At 42.9% G+C, this 17,320-nt stretch overlaps 1 protein-coding gene across 13 annotated transcripts in view; it reads left to right on the top strand.

Annotated features, from left to right (window-relative positions):
• ctif (CBP80/20-dependent translation initiation factor) overlaps positions 1 to 17,320 on the top strand; it is a 183,284-nt gene that overhangs the window by 31,583 nt on the left and 134,381 nt on the right. For 12 of the 13 annotated variants that reach the window (XR_008752985.1, XR_008752982.1, XR_008752978.1 and 9 more), the window contains exons 4-7: positions 5,440 to 5,568; positions 6,717 to 6,790; positions 12,172 to 12,276; positions 12,949 to 13,033. Coding sequence is in view for 4 of the 13 variants with exons in the window: in XM_055864058.1 (XP_055720033.1) it covers positions 5,440 to 5,568; positions 6,717 to 6,790; positions 12,172 to 12,276; positions 12,949 to 13,033 (393 nt within the window). In the remaining 9 variants the exon portion in view is untranslated. The remainder of the gene's footprint in view (positions 1 to 5,439; positions 5,569 to 6,716; positions 6,791 to 12,171; positions 12,277 to 12,948; positions 13,034 to 17,320) is intronic. The other variant, XM_055864054.1, reaches the window with a different exon arrangement.

Here is a 17,320-nt window from a genome sequence, read left to right as displayed (position 1 = left end):
ATGAGTCGGTCTGCCTTCTGGTCGTCTGGGTACACACTTCATCCTCTGCTGCCTGCTCCAGGACATGAGTCGGTCTGCCTTCTGGTCGTCTGGGTACACACTTCATCCTCTGCTGCCTGCTTTTGTGCTTCACTTTCATTTCAACCAGTCAGTTAGAGCTCTTTCTAAGCCCTTTGCACACAGAGTGCTTGAGGCTGTCTTGTGGACGACTGGGTCGTTCCTAGTCCGGTAAAGACATGTCTGTTAGAGGGTTATAGGTTAGGGTGTGGTGTTGTGCATCTGTGCCTGTGTCACTTTCCGAGGGAACGATTTAAGGGCAGCCGGTTGTCAAGGGCAGCATTGTAACTGAATGCGTTTACTGTTGTCTGGGATCCCAGAGGCTGTAGCTCTGTTTAATCTCCGTCTGTTATGTCTCATGTTGCTCCTATATTTCTCCAAGCAACCGAGAGCTTTTCATGTGCTGATCCGGCACTGTAAAGATGTATTGATTTTAGCCCAAACTGAGGACCAAATGGAACCCAACTCCCTCCCTATAAATGTAATAAAAATAAATAAAAGATTTAACCTTTTATTTAACTAGGCAAGTGAGTTAAGAACAAATTATTATTTACAATGACGGTCTACCCCGCCCAAACCCGTACGACGCTGGGACAATTGTGCACCACCCTATGGGACTCCTAATCACGGCCGGTTGTGACAGAGCCTTGATAATGTGCGTTACTTTTGACCAGGGCCCATAGGGGGACACAGCCCTAGTCTTTTTTCCACTCAGCTGTTACTGTGGACTCACAAGAAAGGGAGAGATATTATTCTTCCTATCATCGCCTGAAAGATCTTCCCCTTCCCACCAGGGGTTGGAACCTAAATAATTTATCAATCGTTTCGTTCTGAACAGAACCATTTCGTTTGTTTGTGTTCCACTGTTCCGACCAGCAAAATAAAGTTCTGAACTGGTTCGAACCCCGAAAAAGTACCGGTTTATATTGTTCCTTTTTTAACCTGTGAAGTAATGTGTTTAACCGTTTAGCTCATGAAATGACTTCACCAATCAGTGAAGTTGTTTACATGCGTAATAGACAGACAACTGTTGACTATTGCGCAAGATGTGACTGAAATTTCATGGGTGGGGAGTTCTTTCTACTCAGCTCAGCAGCACACAGTCAGAATGGCCCTGGCTCTCCAACACAGCCAATCCCACCCCCCCCCCCCCCCCCAAACCAAGATAACTGACGTTAAACAAAATGGAAAAATAATTTGGAGTACCTTAAATGATATCATATGGGCAGAAAACCCAATTAAACTCCATCGTTCTTCTGAAGTTGATGTGTCATTTATAACGAAAACTTTCAATGACTATTTCACTAGTAAGGTGGAAAACCTCCAGTGAAATGACAACATTGAGCCATCCTATTGTTGTTTTAAAGGTGTAGTAATGAAAGAGAAGGATTGCTGTTTTGAATTTGGTTAAGTCAGTGCGTGTGAAAGGTGGAACAACTGTAATCCATCAATAATGATAGGCCACCAGGTATAAACAAGCTTAATGTGAAACTAATCCGTTTGCTGCCTGTTCCTCGTAAACTGATGGAGAGAATTGTGTTTGACCAAATACAAAGCTTTTTTTCAGAGAACTACTAAACTACTGACATGCATATAGAGAAGGGCACTGAACTTCTACTGAGTCAGATGACTGATGATTGGTTAAAATAAATGGATAATGAGATGATAGGTGGAGATCGTTGTTAGATTTCAGTGCAGCCTTTGATGTTATTGGTCATTTGTTGTTATAAAGTCACTTGCTATGGTTTTACATCACCGACCATTACATGGTTGGAGAGTTATTTATCCAATAGAACCCAGAGAGTGTTCTTCAGGGAAAGCTTCTCTAACATCAGATATATACAGTGTGGTGTCCCTTACTCTCCTCTATTTCGACACATGATTTGTCACTGGTCTTCAACCTACCAAAGCTGCATCTGGCTCAAAACAGAGCAGCATGCCTTGCCCTTAACTGCACATACAGAACTAACATGAACAGCATGCAATTGCCCCGTGTTCGGGAACTAAAGATCTGGAAGTTTAGGTTTGAGCTAATAAATTATTCCATCTTTTATCTAATGGATGCGTTCTAACTATGTCTGATTTCCAATTTGTCCACTAGATAGCAGTAGGAGATCACATGATGTCTCTTGGCGACTTGAAACCAGTTTCGTCTGGTTTGGGAAGTGAGTCACTGTGCCAAAATGGCTTTAATGGATTTTCAAGTCGCCTTTAGCAATCAGGGCTTTTAGGTTATTGAGTTTTTTGTTGTTGAAATAAGACGCAGACTGTTGAGGAAACTTCAAACCTCTTTTCCCATTCACTTTTTCTTCTGTAAACGAGGAGCTAGCTAAACGCTGCATGTGAAGGATACACATAAGGTAATGTGGCTGGAAAAGGAAATGCATTGCTTGACAATGACCATCAGGGAGTACCCTTTCTATGCATACTACATGTTTACATTTTTGATGACTTGACCTACATTGCATACTCTATGAATTTAACCATAATGCATTATGGCCTGTATGGGGGAGGGTGGCGAGGTTCTTATAACATTGCCAGCAGTAAGATTTGAGTTCGATTTCCAAAATGACAAGGCCTGTAGCTTTTGTAAAAGGTTTGTCACGTTCTATTTTCGGATAAAATTTATTTTTAAGGTATTTCCCCCAAACTCACCGGCCCCGTACAGGGCCCAAAACAACCACTCTGAGTTTAACTGGTTAAACTCTAACACACACAATATACACCCACATTATTCTTTAGTTGTGTTTGTGATATATTTTACTTGTGGTGTTTGTATTATTTTAGTTGTGGTGTTTGTATATCGTTGTATTTGTGTGACTTTCCTTGTCTATCAGTTTTTTGTGGACCCCAGGAAGAATTGCTGCTGCGGCAAAAGCTAATGGGGATACCAATAAATAATAAACCTCTCTCTCTCTCTCTCTCTGTGAGTCTCTCTTTCTCTCATACATTCTCCATTGCCCCCCCCCCCCCCCCCCCCCACTTGTAGCATTGGTGGTTAGACATTCATCATGTAAATGGACTCGGCAGCAGTCGCAGACCTATCTCTATTTATTACCCCTTACTGTCCATTCTCCTCCCTCATAGATATTAGAAATGGGTCTTCTTACTGTCCATTCTCCTCCCTCATAGATATCAGATATAGGTCTTCTTACTGTCCATTCTCCTCCCTCATAGATATTAGAAATGGGTCTTCTTACTGTCCATTCTCCTCCCTCATAGATATTAGAAATGGGTCTTCTTACTGTCCATTCTCCTCCCTCATAGATATTAGATATAGGTCTTCTTACTGTCCATTCTCCTCCCTCATAGATATTAGATATAGGTCTTCTTACTGTCCATTCTCCTCCCTCATAGATATCAGAAATATGTCTTCTTACTGTCCATTCTCCTCCCTCATAGATATTAGAAATAGGTCTTTTACTGTCCATTCTCCTCCCTCATAGATATCAGATATAGGTCTTCTTACTGTCCATTCTTCTCCCTCATAGATATTAGAAATAGGTCTTCTTACTGTCCATTCTCCTCCCTCATAGATATCAGAAATAGGTCTTCTTACTGTCCATTCTCCTCCCTCATAGATATTAGATATAGGTCTTCTTACTGTCCGTTCTCCTCCCTCGTAGATATTAGAAATAGGTCTTCTTACTGTCCATTCTCCTCCCTCATAGATATTAGATATAGGTCTTCTTACTGTCCATTCTCCTCCCTCATAGATATCAGAAATATGTCTTCTTACTGTCCATTCTCCTCCCTCATAGATATTAGAAATAGGTCTTCTTACTGTCCATTCTCCTCCCTCATAGATATTAGATATAGGTCTTCTTACTGTCCATTCTTCTCCCTCATAGATATTAGAAATAGGTCTTCTTACTGTCCATTCTCCTCCCTCATAGATATTAGATATAGGTCTTCTTACTGTCCATTCTCCTCCCTCATAGATATCAGAAATATGTCTTCTTACTGTCCATTCTCCTCCCTCATAGATATTAGATATAGGTCTTTTACTGTCCATTCTCCTCCCTCATAGATATTAGATATAGGTCTTCTTACTGTCCATTCTCCTCCCTCATAGATATTGTTCTCTCTGCAGTGGAGGAGTTGATATGGTATTGATGTTGTTCTCTCTCTGCAGTGGAGGAGTTGATATGGTATTGATTTTGTTCTCTCTGCAGTGGAGGAGTTGGTATGGTATTGATTTTGTTCTCTCTGCAGTGGAGGAGTTATGGTTTTGATTTTGTTCTCTCTGCAGTGGAGGAGTTATGGTTTTGATTTTGTTCTCTCTGCAGTGGAGGAGTTGATATGGTATTGATTTTGTTCTCTCTGCAGTGCAGGAGTTGATATGGTTTTGATTTTGTTCTCTCTGCAGTGGAGGAGTTATGGTTTTGATTTTGTTCTCTCTGCAGTGGAGGAGTTATGGTTTTGATTTTGTTCTCTCTGCAGTGGAGGAGTTATGGTTTTGATTTTGTTCTCTCTGCAGTGGAGGAGTTATGGTTTTGATTTTGTTCTCTCTGCAGTGGAGGAGTTGATATGGTATTGATTTTGTTCTCTCTGCAGTGCAGGAGTTGATATGGTTTTGATTTTGTTCTCTCTGCAGTGGAGGAGTTATGGTTTTGATTTTGTTCTCTCTGCAGTGGAGGAGTTATGGTTTTGATTTTGTTCTCTCTCTGCAGTGGAGGAGTTGATATGGTATTGATTTTGTTCTCTCTCTGCAGTGGAGGAGTTGATATGTTATTGATTTTGTTCTCTCTGCAGTGGAGGAGTTGATATGGTATTGATTTTGTTCTCTCTCTGCAGTGGAGGAGTTGATATGGTATTGATTTTGTTCTCTCTGCAGTGGAGGAGTTGATATGGTATTGATTTTGTTCTCTCTCTGCAGTGGAGGAGTTGATATGGTATTGATTTTGTTCTCTCTCTGCAGTGGAGGAGTTGATATGTTATTGATTTTGTTCTCTCTCTGCAGTGGAGGAGTTGATATGGTATTGATTTTGTTCTCTCTCTGCAGTGGAGGAGTTGATATGTTATTGATTTTGTTCTCTCTCTGCAGTGGAGGAGTTGATATGGTATTGATTTTGTTCTCTCTGCAGTGGAGGAGTTGATATGGTATTGATTTTGTTCTCTCTCTGCAGTGGAGGAGTTGATATGGTATTGATTTTGTTCTCTCTGCAGTGGAGGAGTTGATATGTTATTGATTTTGTTCTCTCTTCAGTGGAGGAGTTGATATGGTATTGATTTTGTTCTTTCTGCAGTGGAGGAGTTGATATGGTATTGATTTTGTTCTCTCTCTGCAGTGGAGGAGTTGATATGGTATTGATTTTGTTCTCTCTTCCTCTTCTCCTATCGATTGCTCTCTTTCTCTGTCTCCACCCCCTCTCTATGCAGGATGAGTGGGATCACAGTAGTAATGGCAGTACAGGGTCCAGGCCCAGCTCTGGTTCAAGGCCTGGTTCAGGCTCCAGGTCCGGTAGCCGAGGGAGGAACAACCAGTTCAGAGGGCCAGCCAAGGTACAGGTAACTACCAAACCATACTACAGCTTTTATATCACCAGTCCCCAACCTTAACCCCCACAAACACAGTATTATCAAGGTACAGGTAACTACCAAACCATACTACAGCTTTTATATCAACCACCACCACAGAACCCCCACAGCAGCTGTGGATGGTGGAGGAAGAAATGGGAGGACGGGCTCTCTTCCAGCCATTACTACAGTATGAGAGCATCGTCTGGTTTCTTCCTCCCCCGGCCACCACTGTCCCACACAGTAATATGTATCCAAGTCCTGTTTCACTCTCTGTTGTCCCAAGGGTCCGTAAGAAAGCTGCTGTAGGCTTGTGTCTGCTCCAGAATTCCACCACATGATTTACTATGAGATCATCAGGGGTCGCCAGGACAACCGCCACCCTCTTTTAGCATGCGTCACCTTACTGGAGAGGGGTTTACTGTAATAGGATGTGCATGAAAAGTCCTCAATGGTACTGGCTTACCTTGTTCCATGTTATGTAATGTGGGGTTAATGCAGGGTTTGGGGCAGAGGGGTTGTCCTCTGGTTCTTCTGTCAGGCTCCAGGATGTCTCTCCCAGAAGAGTTGTGTGTCTGCTCCATAGAGATACATAGAGGACTCTAGATGTCATAATGTCATTCCTTCCCACAGGGAAAACACATCAGTCATTTACCCACATACAGTACATGTTGACAGACCAGCTAAACACTATTTGTGTCCCAGAAATGTTTTTATAGAAATAATGTCACTTTCATCCCTCTCAACACAGGTTGGTGGCACCTTCATTGGGGAGGATGGGCTCGTGGTAATGGTTGGAGCGGAATCAGTGGAATGGTATAAAACACATGGTTTCCATGGTTTCAATGTGTTTGATGCCATTCCATCTGCTCCGTTCCAGCCTTTATTATGAGCCGTCCTCCCCTGCCTCCTCAAGTAGTAATAATAAATGACGGGATGATTATCTTTCCACTGAAGGGGATTTTAACTAATGCTTCATCAATGTCAGGGTGTGTTAGCATGCAGGTTGAGTGTTTTTAAAGTTCAGCACGGTGACAAGAGAGCGGTTTTGATCACTATTCAGCTGTAGTAGTAAACGTGTTCCATATAGTGGTGTACAGGTAATCCACTGTTGTAACAGGTTGTGTGTTGTCTTTCAGAACGGGAACAGAGAAGGGGCATTTGATATCCTGGGTACTGACATCTGGGCTGCTAACACCATGGACTCTCATGGGTATGTCATGCACACTGTTGACTCATTCACGCCCCCATCACCACACACACACACACACACCCACACACCACACACCACACACCACACACCACACACCACACACACACACACGCACACCACACACCACACACCACACACCACACACCACACACCACACACCACACACCACACACCACACACCACACACACACCACACACACCACACACACCACACACACCACACACCACACACCACACACCACACACCACACACCACACACCACACACCACACAACAGACACAGACACAGAGAGAGATGATGATGACTCCTATTACATATTAATTCTATCTCTAGCTCACACTGATACATAGCTAGTTGAGAGTGTTTACTTGAATAGCCTTCTCCATGCCATTGTATTATGGGATGGATATGAAGGAGAGGTTAGAAATACTCCTGTCTTATCCTTGTACTGTGGTGCTCCTATCTTATCCAGACAACCTGATGATAGGATCAAATCAAAGTTGATTTGTCACATGCACCGAATACAACAGGTGTAGACTTTACCATGAAATGCTTCTTTACAAGCCATTAACCAACAGTAAGAAGAGTTAAGAAATATTTACCAAGTAGACAAAAGTAAAAAATAATAAAAAGTAACAATATACAGGTTGGTACCGGTACTGAGTGAGAGTGCGGGGCTACAGGTTAGTTGAGGTAATTTCTACATGTAGGTGGGGGTGAGGTGACTATGCATAGATAGTAGCGAGTAGCAGCAGTGGACAAAACAAATGGGGGGGTCAATGTAAATAGTCCGGTGGCCATTTGATGAATTGTTCATCACCCTGAATAGTTGTTGTTGTCAGTCAGGAGATGGAACAACACAACCGCAGGGACCACACAGTTTTAACAAAGATAACTACATTGGCAACAGCTTAGCCTCGGGTTTAATTCAATTCATTTACATCCACGTCTTCTTTCAGAATCAGCCAGCTGTTTTTTTTCTCCATTGGTGACGTCTTCTGGCCCTCAAACAGCGTGTGTTCTGAGAACATGTGGTTTGTTCTGATATATATATATATATATATATATATATATATATATATATTATGCTAGTATTGTTTAGCTCAGTTTCTCTATTCACTAGAGACATGAAGGGAATATCACCTTTCTGAGGATACTTTCCAAATGGCACCCTATTCCTTATAATATAGTGCACTGCTGTTGATAAGAGCCCTATGTGCCCTGGTCAAAACAGTTCACTATATAGGGAATAGGGTGCCATTTTGGGAATGCCGCCTGATATTCAGATTTGGGGACCTAGGGGCCTGTTTGTGACACATTCTGTCATCACAAATACATGTTACCGCATCCCAAAGCTCCCCCTTTTGGAATGCAGTAACAGCATGCAGGTAGTGTTAAATATATTGTGATAGCTAGGTAGCTGTGTTAAATACCATAAGTCTGAATATATTGTGTAACCTGATAGCTAGGTACGTGTGTTAAATACCATAACTCTAAATATAATGTGTAACCTGATAGCTAGGTAGGTGTGTTAAATACCATAAGTCTAAATATATTGTGTAACCTGATAGCTAGGTACGTGTGTTAAATACCATAACTCTAAATATAATGTGTAACCTGATAGCTAGGTAGGTGTGTTAAATACCATAAGTCTAAATATATTGTGTAACCTGATAGCTAGGTACGTGTGTTAAATACCATAACTCTAAATATAATGTGTAACCTGATAGCTAGGTAGGTGTGTTAAATACCATAAGTCTAAATATATTGTGTAACCTGATAGCTAGGTAGGTGTGTTAAATACCATAAGTCTGAATATATTGTGTAACCTGATAGCTAGGTAGGTGTGTTAAATACCATAAGTCGAAATATATTGTGTAACCTGATAGCTAGGTAGGTTTGTTAAATACCATAAGTCTGAATATATTGTGTAACCTGATAGCTAGGTAGGTGTGTTAAATAAGAGAGCGCGACTTGTGATGATGAGACATACAGTTGAAGTAGGAAGTTTACATACACCTTAGCCAAATACATTTAAACTCTAAACTTTCAACTTTTCACAAATCCTGACAATTAATCCTAGTAAAAATTCCCTGTCTTAGGTCAGTTAGGATCACCACTTTATTTTAATAATGAATAAAGTATATAAGTATATAAATATATAAGGAATGTGAAATGTAAGAATAATAGTGATTTATTTCAGCTTTTATTTGTTTCATCACATTCCCAGTTGGTCAGAAGTTTACATACACTCAATTAGTATTTGGTAGCATTGCCTTTAAATTGTTTAACTTGGGACAAACATTTTGGGTAGCCTTCCACAAGCTTCCCACAATAAGTTGGGTGAATTTTGGTCCATTTCTCCTGACAGAGCTGGTGTAACCGAGTCAGGTTTGTAGGCCTCCTTGCTCACACACGCTTTTTCAGTTCTGCCCACAAATTTTCTATAGGATTGAGATCAGGGCTTTGTGATGGCCACTCCAATACCTTGACTTTGTTGTCCTTAAGTAATTTTGACACAAATTTGGAAGTATGCTTGGCGTCATTGTCCATTTAGAAGACCCATTTGTGACCAAGCTTCAACTTCTTGACTTATGTCTTGAGATGTTGCCTCAAAATATCCACATCATTTTCCTCCCTCATGATTCTATCTATTTTGTGAAGTGCACCAGTCCCTCCTGCAGCAAGCACCCCCACAACATGATGCTGCCGCCCCCGTGCTTCACGGTTGGGATGGTGTTCTTCGGCTTGCAAACCTCCCACTTATTCCTCCAAACATAACAATGGTCATTTAGGCCAAACAGTTCTATTTTTGAACGATTTTTGTCCCCATGTGCAGTTGCAAACTGTAGTCTGGCTTTTTTATGGTGGTTTTGGAGCAGTGGCTTCTTCCTTGCTGAGCAGCCTTTCAGGTTATGTCGATATCATAAGCTTCTAAAGCCATGACATCATTTTCTGGAATTTTCCAAGCTGTTTAAAGGCACAGTCAACTTAGTTTATGTAAACTTCTGACCCACTGGAATTGTGATACAGTGAATTATAAGTGAAAATAATTTGTCTGTAAACAACTGTTGGAAAAATGACTTGTGTCATGCACAAAGTAGATGTCTTAACCGACTTGCCAAAACTATAGTTTATTAACAAGACACTTGTGGAGTGGTTGAAAAACAAGTTTTAATGACTCCAACCTAAGTGTATGTAAACTTCAGACTTCAACTGTATGTATATATACAGTAACCGTCAAAAGTTTGGACACACCTACTCATTCAAGGTTTTTTATTTTTTTTTACTATTTTCTACATTGTAGAATGATAGTGACGACATCAAAACACATGGGATAATGTATTAACCATAAAAGTTTTCAACAGATTCTACAAAGTAGCCACCCTTTGCCTTGATGACAGCTTTGCACACTCTTGGCATTCTCTCAACCAGCTTCATGAGGTAGTCACCTGGATTTACCAGCCTCAGAAATTCCAGCCCAAATAAATGCTTCACAGAGGTAAAGTAACAGATACATCTCAACATCAACTGTTCAGAAGAGACTGTGTGAATCAGGCCTTCATGGTCAAATTGCTGCAAAGAAACCACTACTAAAGGACCACTACTAAGTTTCTTGGCCCAAGCAAAGGACAATAAACCAGTGGAAATCTGTCTTTTGGTCCAAATTTTAGATTTTTGGTTCCAACTGCCGTGTCTTTGTGAGACGCAGAGTAGATGTATGATCTCCGCATGTGTGGTTCCCACCGTGAAGCATGGAGGGGGAGGTGTGATGGTGTGGGGGTGCTTTGCTGGTGACACTGATATTATTTAGAATTCAAGGCACACTAAACCAGCATTGCTACCACAGCATTCTGCAGCGATACGCCATCCCATCTGGTTTACGCTTAGTGGGACTATCATTTGTTTTTCAACGGGACAATGACCCAACACACCTCCAGGCTGTGTAAGGGCTATTTGACCAAGAAGGAGAGTGATGGAGTGCTGCATCAGATGGCCTGGCCTCCACAATCACCCAACCTCATCCTAATTGAGATGGTTTTGGATGAGTTGGACCGCAGGGTGAAGGAAAAGCAGCCAACAAGTGCTCAGTATGTGTAGGAACTTCTTCAAGACTATTGGAAAAGCATTCCAGGTGAAGCTGGTTGAGGGAGTGCCAAGTGTGCAAAGCTGTCAAGAATCGCAAATATAAAATATATTTTGATTTGTTTAACACTTTTTTTGTGTGGTTACTACATGATTCCATATGTGTTATTTTATTGTTTTGATGTCTTCATGATTATTTTACAATGTTTAAAATAGTAAAAATAACAAAAAACCCTGAATGAATAGGTGTCCAAATTTTTGACTGGAACTGTGTGTGTATAGAGATATATATATATATATATATACAGTGCTTTGCAAAGTATTCATCCCCTTGGCGTTTTTCCTATTTTGTTGCATTACAACCTGTAATTTAAATTGATTTCTATTTGTATTTCATGTAATGGACATACACAAAATAGTCCAAATTGGTGAAGTGAAATAAAAAAAAAAATACTTGTTTCAGAAAATTATAAAAAATTATAAACGGATAAGTGGTGCGTGCATATGTATTCACCCCATTTAGTATGAAGCCCCTAAATAAGATCTGGTACAAACAATTACCTTCAGAAGTCACATAATTAGTTAAAATAAAGTCCACCTTTGTGCAATCTAATTGTCACATGATATATATACATATATACACCTGTTCTGAAAGGCCCCAGAGTCTGCAACACCACTAAGCAAGGTGCACCACCAAGCAAGCGGCACCGTGAAGACCAAGGAGCTCTCCAAACAGGTCAGGGACAAAGTTGTGGAGAAGTACAGACCAGGGTTGGGTTATAAAACAAGATCCGAAACTTTGAACATCCCACGGAGCACCATTAAATCCATTATTAAAACATTGAAAGAATATGGCACCACAACAAACCTGCCAAGAGAGGGCCGCCCACCAAAACTCACAGACCAGGCAAGGAGGGCATTAATCAGAGAGGCAACAAAGAGACCAAAGATAACCCTGAAGGAGCTGCAAAGCTCCACATCGGAGATTGGAGTATCTGTCCATAGGACCACTTTAAGCCATACTCTCCACAGAGCTGGGCTTCAAAGTGGTAGGCATGTTGTGTAAATCAAATGATACAAACCCCCCCCCCCCCAAAGTACATACGTGCATACATATGTGCATACATACTTATACATTTTTGGGGATTTGTGTCTATTGCTAGGTATTACTGCACTTTTAGAGCTAGAAACACAAGCATATTTTTGCACCTGCGGTGGCATCTGCAAATATGTGTACGCGACCGATTTTGATGGTTATGGCATCTTATTGTCTAATATTATGTTGTGTTTGTAGGGGGGCGACATGGGACCTCCAGCCTGAAAAGCTAGACTTCAGCCAGTTCCACAGGAAACCCTTCAGAGGAACACCAAAGCATCTACCACACATCGACAGAGAGGGGTGAGTGCATCTAGTGGGTCAATTAAATAAATAAGAAGTTACTGAGAAAGGAAGCGTTTGTCCAGCGACTCCTTGACGTGAACATAGAGAAACATTGTCCCAGTTCTCTCCATAACCCTTCTACCTGGCCCTCACCCTTCTACCTGGCCCTCACCCTTCTGCCTGGCCCTCACCCTTCTGCCTGGCCCTCACCCTTCTGCCTGGCCCTCACCCTTCTGCCTGGCCCTCACCCTTCTACCTGGCCCTCACCCTTCCATGTTATTAATGTTTCCACTTTGCAGATCTGAAGGCCCATCCATCCCTCCCATTAATCCTCTCCTATTGGATAGACATGAAAATGATGATGCTGGTCCATTCCATTACTACTTGGTGTCTGTAGCCTCTGCTAGACTCATCCTGACCCCTAGGCCTCTCAGTCTCAGTACTGGGTTATCATCACCTAAACTCAAGCTCAAATGGTCTTACCACCATACCTCACAACCTATCCTCACCTCCTGCTCACCATATTGGAGGAGAAGGTCCAAGGTCCCTCCCCTCGGACCTTCTTGTCCAATGAGTTTTGAGAAGGTGACGAGAGAAAATGTGAGGAATAAAAGAGAAATTGTGCCCTGTTATAAGCCAATCAGAGCCCACCTATCCCGCCTACTCATCTCTTATCTCTCGGTCTCTCAGGATGATGAAAGGCAAGTTTGAAGATGATGATGATGATGATGGCATCGACCTGAATGACATGGAGAAGTTCCTGCCAGGCCTTACTGTGAGTTAATCTCTTTCTTTGTCTCGATCCTCTCTATCTGCTTTCTAACAAGACCACATACCTACTAATGGTAGGGCGCTCCATCTGGTGGCTAAAAGAGGGAACCTCATACTAAGAATTGTAAGGAATAGTCTTGTTCTTTATGTGAGTGAACTGACATCTAGTGTTGAAACATTGTCCATTCACCCCTGACCATGTTAAAAGGCCAATACTGGCGCCCAGTGGTAGTTTTAGGGTACGTTTCCTTGAGTTCCATAATTTCTCATAAAACACTAGATAAGGTCTTGCTCAGACCAAGTCTTTGCTGGTTTTCTGTCCCTTAAATCCTAAATAAATCACTTTTCTCTATGTACTACAAATATATATATATTTCTCTCTGTTCTCTAGCAAGATCTTTTAATTTTTTTTACGGGCTCCCGAGTGGAGCAGCGGTCTAAGGCACTGCATCTCAGTGCAAGAGGCGTCACTACAGTCCCTGGTTCGAATCCAGGCTCCACACATCCGGCCGTGATTGGGAGTCCCATAGGGTGGCTCACAATTGGCCCAGCATCGTCCTAGTTTGGCCGAGGTAGGCCGTCATTGTAAATAAGAATTTGTTCTTAACTGACTTGCCTAGTTAAAGGTTAAAATAAAAATTAAATGGAAAAATGTCTCTGGCTGTAAAACCTACCAATTTCCAAATATATATATATATATATATATATATATATATATATATATATTGTCTGACTGTAGAACTTTGGAATTCAATTCTAAGAAGATTTATTCATCCCAGAGGGGTAATTATTGCAGCAGGTCAGGAATAGGATACAGATACAGCTTGGGTGGGTCTGTCTCGCATGTCTACAGGACTACGTCACTGTGTGCCAGTGTTCCCGTCTGGGGTTGTCTGGTCTGCTGACGGGCAGGAAGTTGGCACTGGAGGGTCTGGAGGGCAGGAGAGACACACACACACACACACACACACACACACACACACACACACACACACACACACACACACACACACATACCCCCACCCCCACCTGTCTGGTCTCATGTCCAGACTGGCCACCAGGGAGCCCTCCCCCCCTGCCCACGTCACTGCTCTGCCTGCCAGTCAGTCAGCCAGCCATGACCCCACGCCAGGCCAAGCCAGTCTCCAGGTCATTGTTTCATTGTGATCACCACGCCATCTCCTTTGACTGACTGCTTTGTAAATAACTCAGACACACCACAACGCACGGGAAGGAACTGACTGTGAGGACGCGGATAACCCTGAAAGTAAAACTCAAAGGCAAAAAAAGTTGAAAATAGACCAAAGAAAGTACCTCCTCAAGATGACTGAAATACTACTGTTTATAATCATGTTTCCTGATGATATATATCTCTTGAGACCTGGGAATGCCGGTCCTGTTGCCCAGTGTTTTTCAGTAGTGACATTCAGTGTGTGTGATACCCATTGCCCTGTTGGTCTCAGTGGCACATAAGCTCTCTATTATCCCCTTGCAGGCTCTCAGGGGCCAGGAGCAGTCAGTCAGTCCCTAGGTTTACCTCACTGATAACCTGACTAAATATAGCAGCAGACGGCGCCTCGCCGCGCCGCTAAGCCTCTGTGACTGGAGCTCTGTGTGTGTGTGTGTGTGTGTGGGGGACGACGACTGTGTTTGTGTGTGTTTGAGAATGTGTGTGTCTTGACTACGTGGCTCAGTGTGTGTGATGCTTGAAGTCAGAGCTTACATAACATACAGTTGGAATCAAACGCATGATGTTGATTAAACGGCAACAAAGTTGTTTTACATTTTTCAAGGCGATGGATTATGGGGGAGGGGTTTTGGGGAGAGGAAGATGGATTCTGGGGGATTTCGGGAGAGATATGTAATTATTTTGGGGTGGGGAGAGTAATGGATGGATCCCAAACCGAGCTCTGCCATCCAGGACCTCTATACCAGGCTGTGTCAGAGGAAGACCCTAAAAATGGTCAAAGACTCCAGGACACCCAGTTCATAGACTGTTCTCTCTGCTACTGCGAAAGACCAAAGGGTTCCTGAACAGCTTCTACCTCAAGCCATCAGACTGCTGAACAGCTTCTACCTGAAGCCATCAGACTGCTGAACAGCTTCTACATGAAGCCATCAGACTGCTGAACAGCTTCTATCCCCAAGCCATCAGACTGCTGAACAGCTTCTGCCTGAAGCCATCAGACTGCTGAACAGCTTCTACCTGAAGCCATCAGACTGCTGAACAGCTTCTACCTGAAGCCATCAGACTGCTGAACAGTTAATTAACTGCCTACCAGCACTATTTACATCGACTCCCTTTTATTGCACTGACTTTCTGGCACTGGCTCTATGCACACTTCAACACACGCACGCACGCACGCACACGCATACGCACGCACACGCATACGCACGCACACACATACACACTCCAACACACACTCCAACACACACTCCAACACACACTCCAACACACACTCCAACACACACACACACACACACACACACACACACACACACACACACACACACACACACACACACACACACACACACACACACACACACACACACACACACACACTCCAACACACACACACTACATATGCTCACGCACACAAAACACATACATGCATATTGATGCCACACTCACGCATTTGTGATCTTGTCACTTTTTATTATCTATCCTAATTGCCTAGTCACCTTGACCTCTACCTGCATGTACATATTTCATCAACTATTGGTACCCCTTCACATTGACTCGGTACCGCTACTCCTTTGTATATATACTCATTCTTTTGTGTTACTAGTTCCTTTTTTTAAATGATCAAATGTTCTTACTACTTAACTGCGTTGTTGGTTAAGGGCTTGTAAGGAAGCATTTCATGTTAAAGTCTACACCTGTTGTATTCAGCGCATGTGACAAATACAATTTGATTGGAAAATGTTTTCCCCCTCAGATTCCAAGGCTACTCTGGGGAAATAGACTAATTCACAATCTCCCTCTCTCCCACCCCAATTACTCACTTCGACAGCCCAGACCGAGAATAGCAGCACCAAGGCCCACGAGGTAAAAGTACCTGGGGATGACAGGAAAGGCAGGGCATAGGGGAGAGCCAGCATCCTCTCTACACCCCATGTTATGAAGACATATCAGATTCCTGCAGGATGATTCTATGGAGCTTGGCCTGGGTCTGGAGTGAGACGTGCTTCATTAAGGATGAGTCGAGCCCCTTCCCCTTCCCTCTATTCAGTCCCATTTCTGACATAGTTTACACCCACCTGACCCCAGCAAAGCTTTAGCCAAGCTGTGCGTGCGCTTGTTTACGTCAGGTCAGATTAAAGAGCATGACAGGGCCAGGGAGGTACAGTAGTCACTGATGGCAGGAAGCCCTCTCATGTTTTCATAGTGACAGACGGGGACAGACAGCTCAGTCATCGTGTTGATGATGTCAACAGGAGATTGTGATATGTATATCTCTGCAGGCTCTGGGGGATTCTGAGCATGTCAACACAATGCTTGCATGAATCTGGGTGTGTGACATATTTTCAATACCCTAACAACATCCAGTTGCCTTGTTTGTGTGACTGCGACTTGGTGTTTGTGTGACTGCGACTTGGCCGCCGTGTGCTGAAGTCATCCGGTACCATTTGATTTCAATAGGTATCGCTATTGCCTGCCTTTTCATTACGTTCTTCCTTTTCCTATGGATGACAATGTTTTTTCATTGACATTCGAGCCGGCTCGTCTGTTTCCGTATGCCTGCGTGGATGTGCACGTTTGCTCATGTCCTTGTGCAATAATTTCCATCGTCCCATTTGTTGTCCTTCATAAACTCTCATGGTCTCATCAACTCCAGCCTGACGGATATATAGTAGATTGGCCCTCGCTCATTAATTAAGACTGAACTCATGTTGGTAAACATCATGGTGGTTAAGTTACATTATAGTAGATGAATTGTAGTTTTCTCTGTCTGAGTCAGTGATAAGGAGATCCAGGGTGACATACTGTATATATCTAGGACTTCCTGTCCTCTGTCCCCGTGGGACTGGCTGGTTTCTGGTTGTTTTCCCAAGGGGGAGACAGTCAGATTGGTTTGTGATCTTGCTTGCTGGTCATTGTCACTTCATTGACCGCAGGAGCTGTCAAGACAGCACAAACAGATCTGGCACCAGGCTATCTGACTGAGTCTCACCCCTCTGCTTCCCACAGTCCATAGTGGTGGTGCTACTGCTACTGATCCAGTCAGTCATTGGGGACCTGAGTTATGGCCCGGCTGACCGGTGGTGGCCAGGCAGGGGCCACAGA

This window comes from Salvelinus fontinalis, chromosome 2 (genome assembly GCF_029448725.1).
Source record: "Salvelinus fontinalis isolate EN_2023a chromosome 2, ASM2944872v1, whole genome shotgun sequence".
Lineage (NCBI taxonomy): Eukaryota > Metazoa > Chordata > Actinopteri > Salmoniformes > Salmonidae > Salvelinus > Salvelinus fontinalis.
The sequence above is the reverse complement of the archived record's forward strand: the minus strand, read 5'-3'. Positions and strand labels throughout refer to the sequence as shown.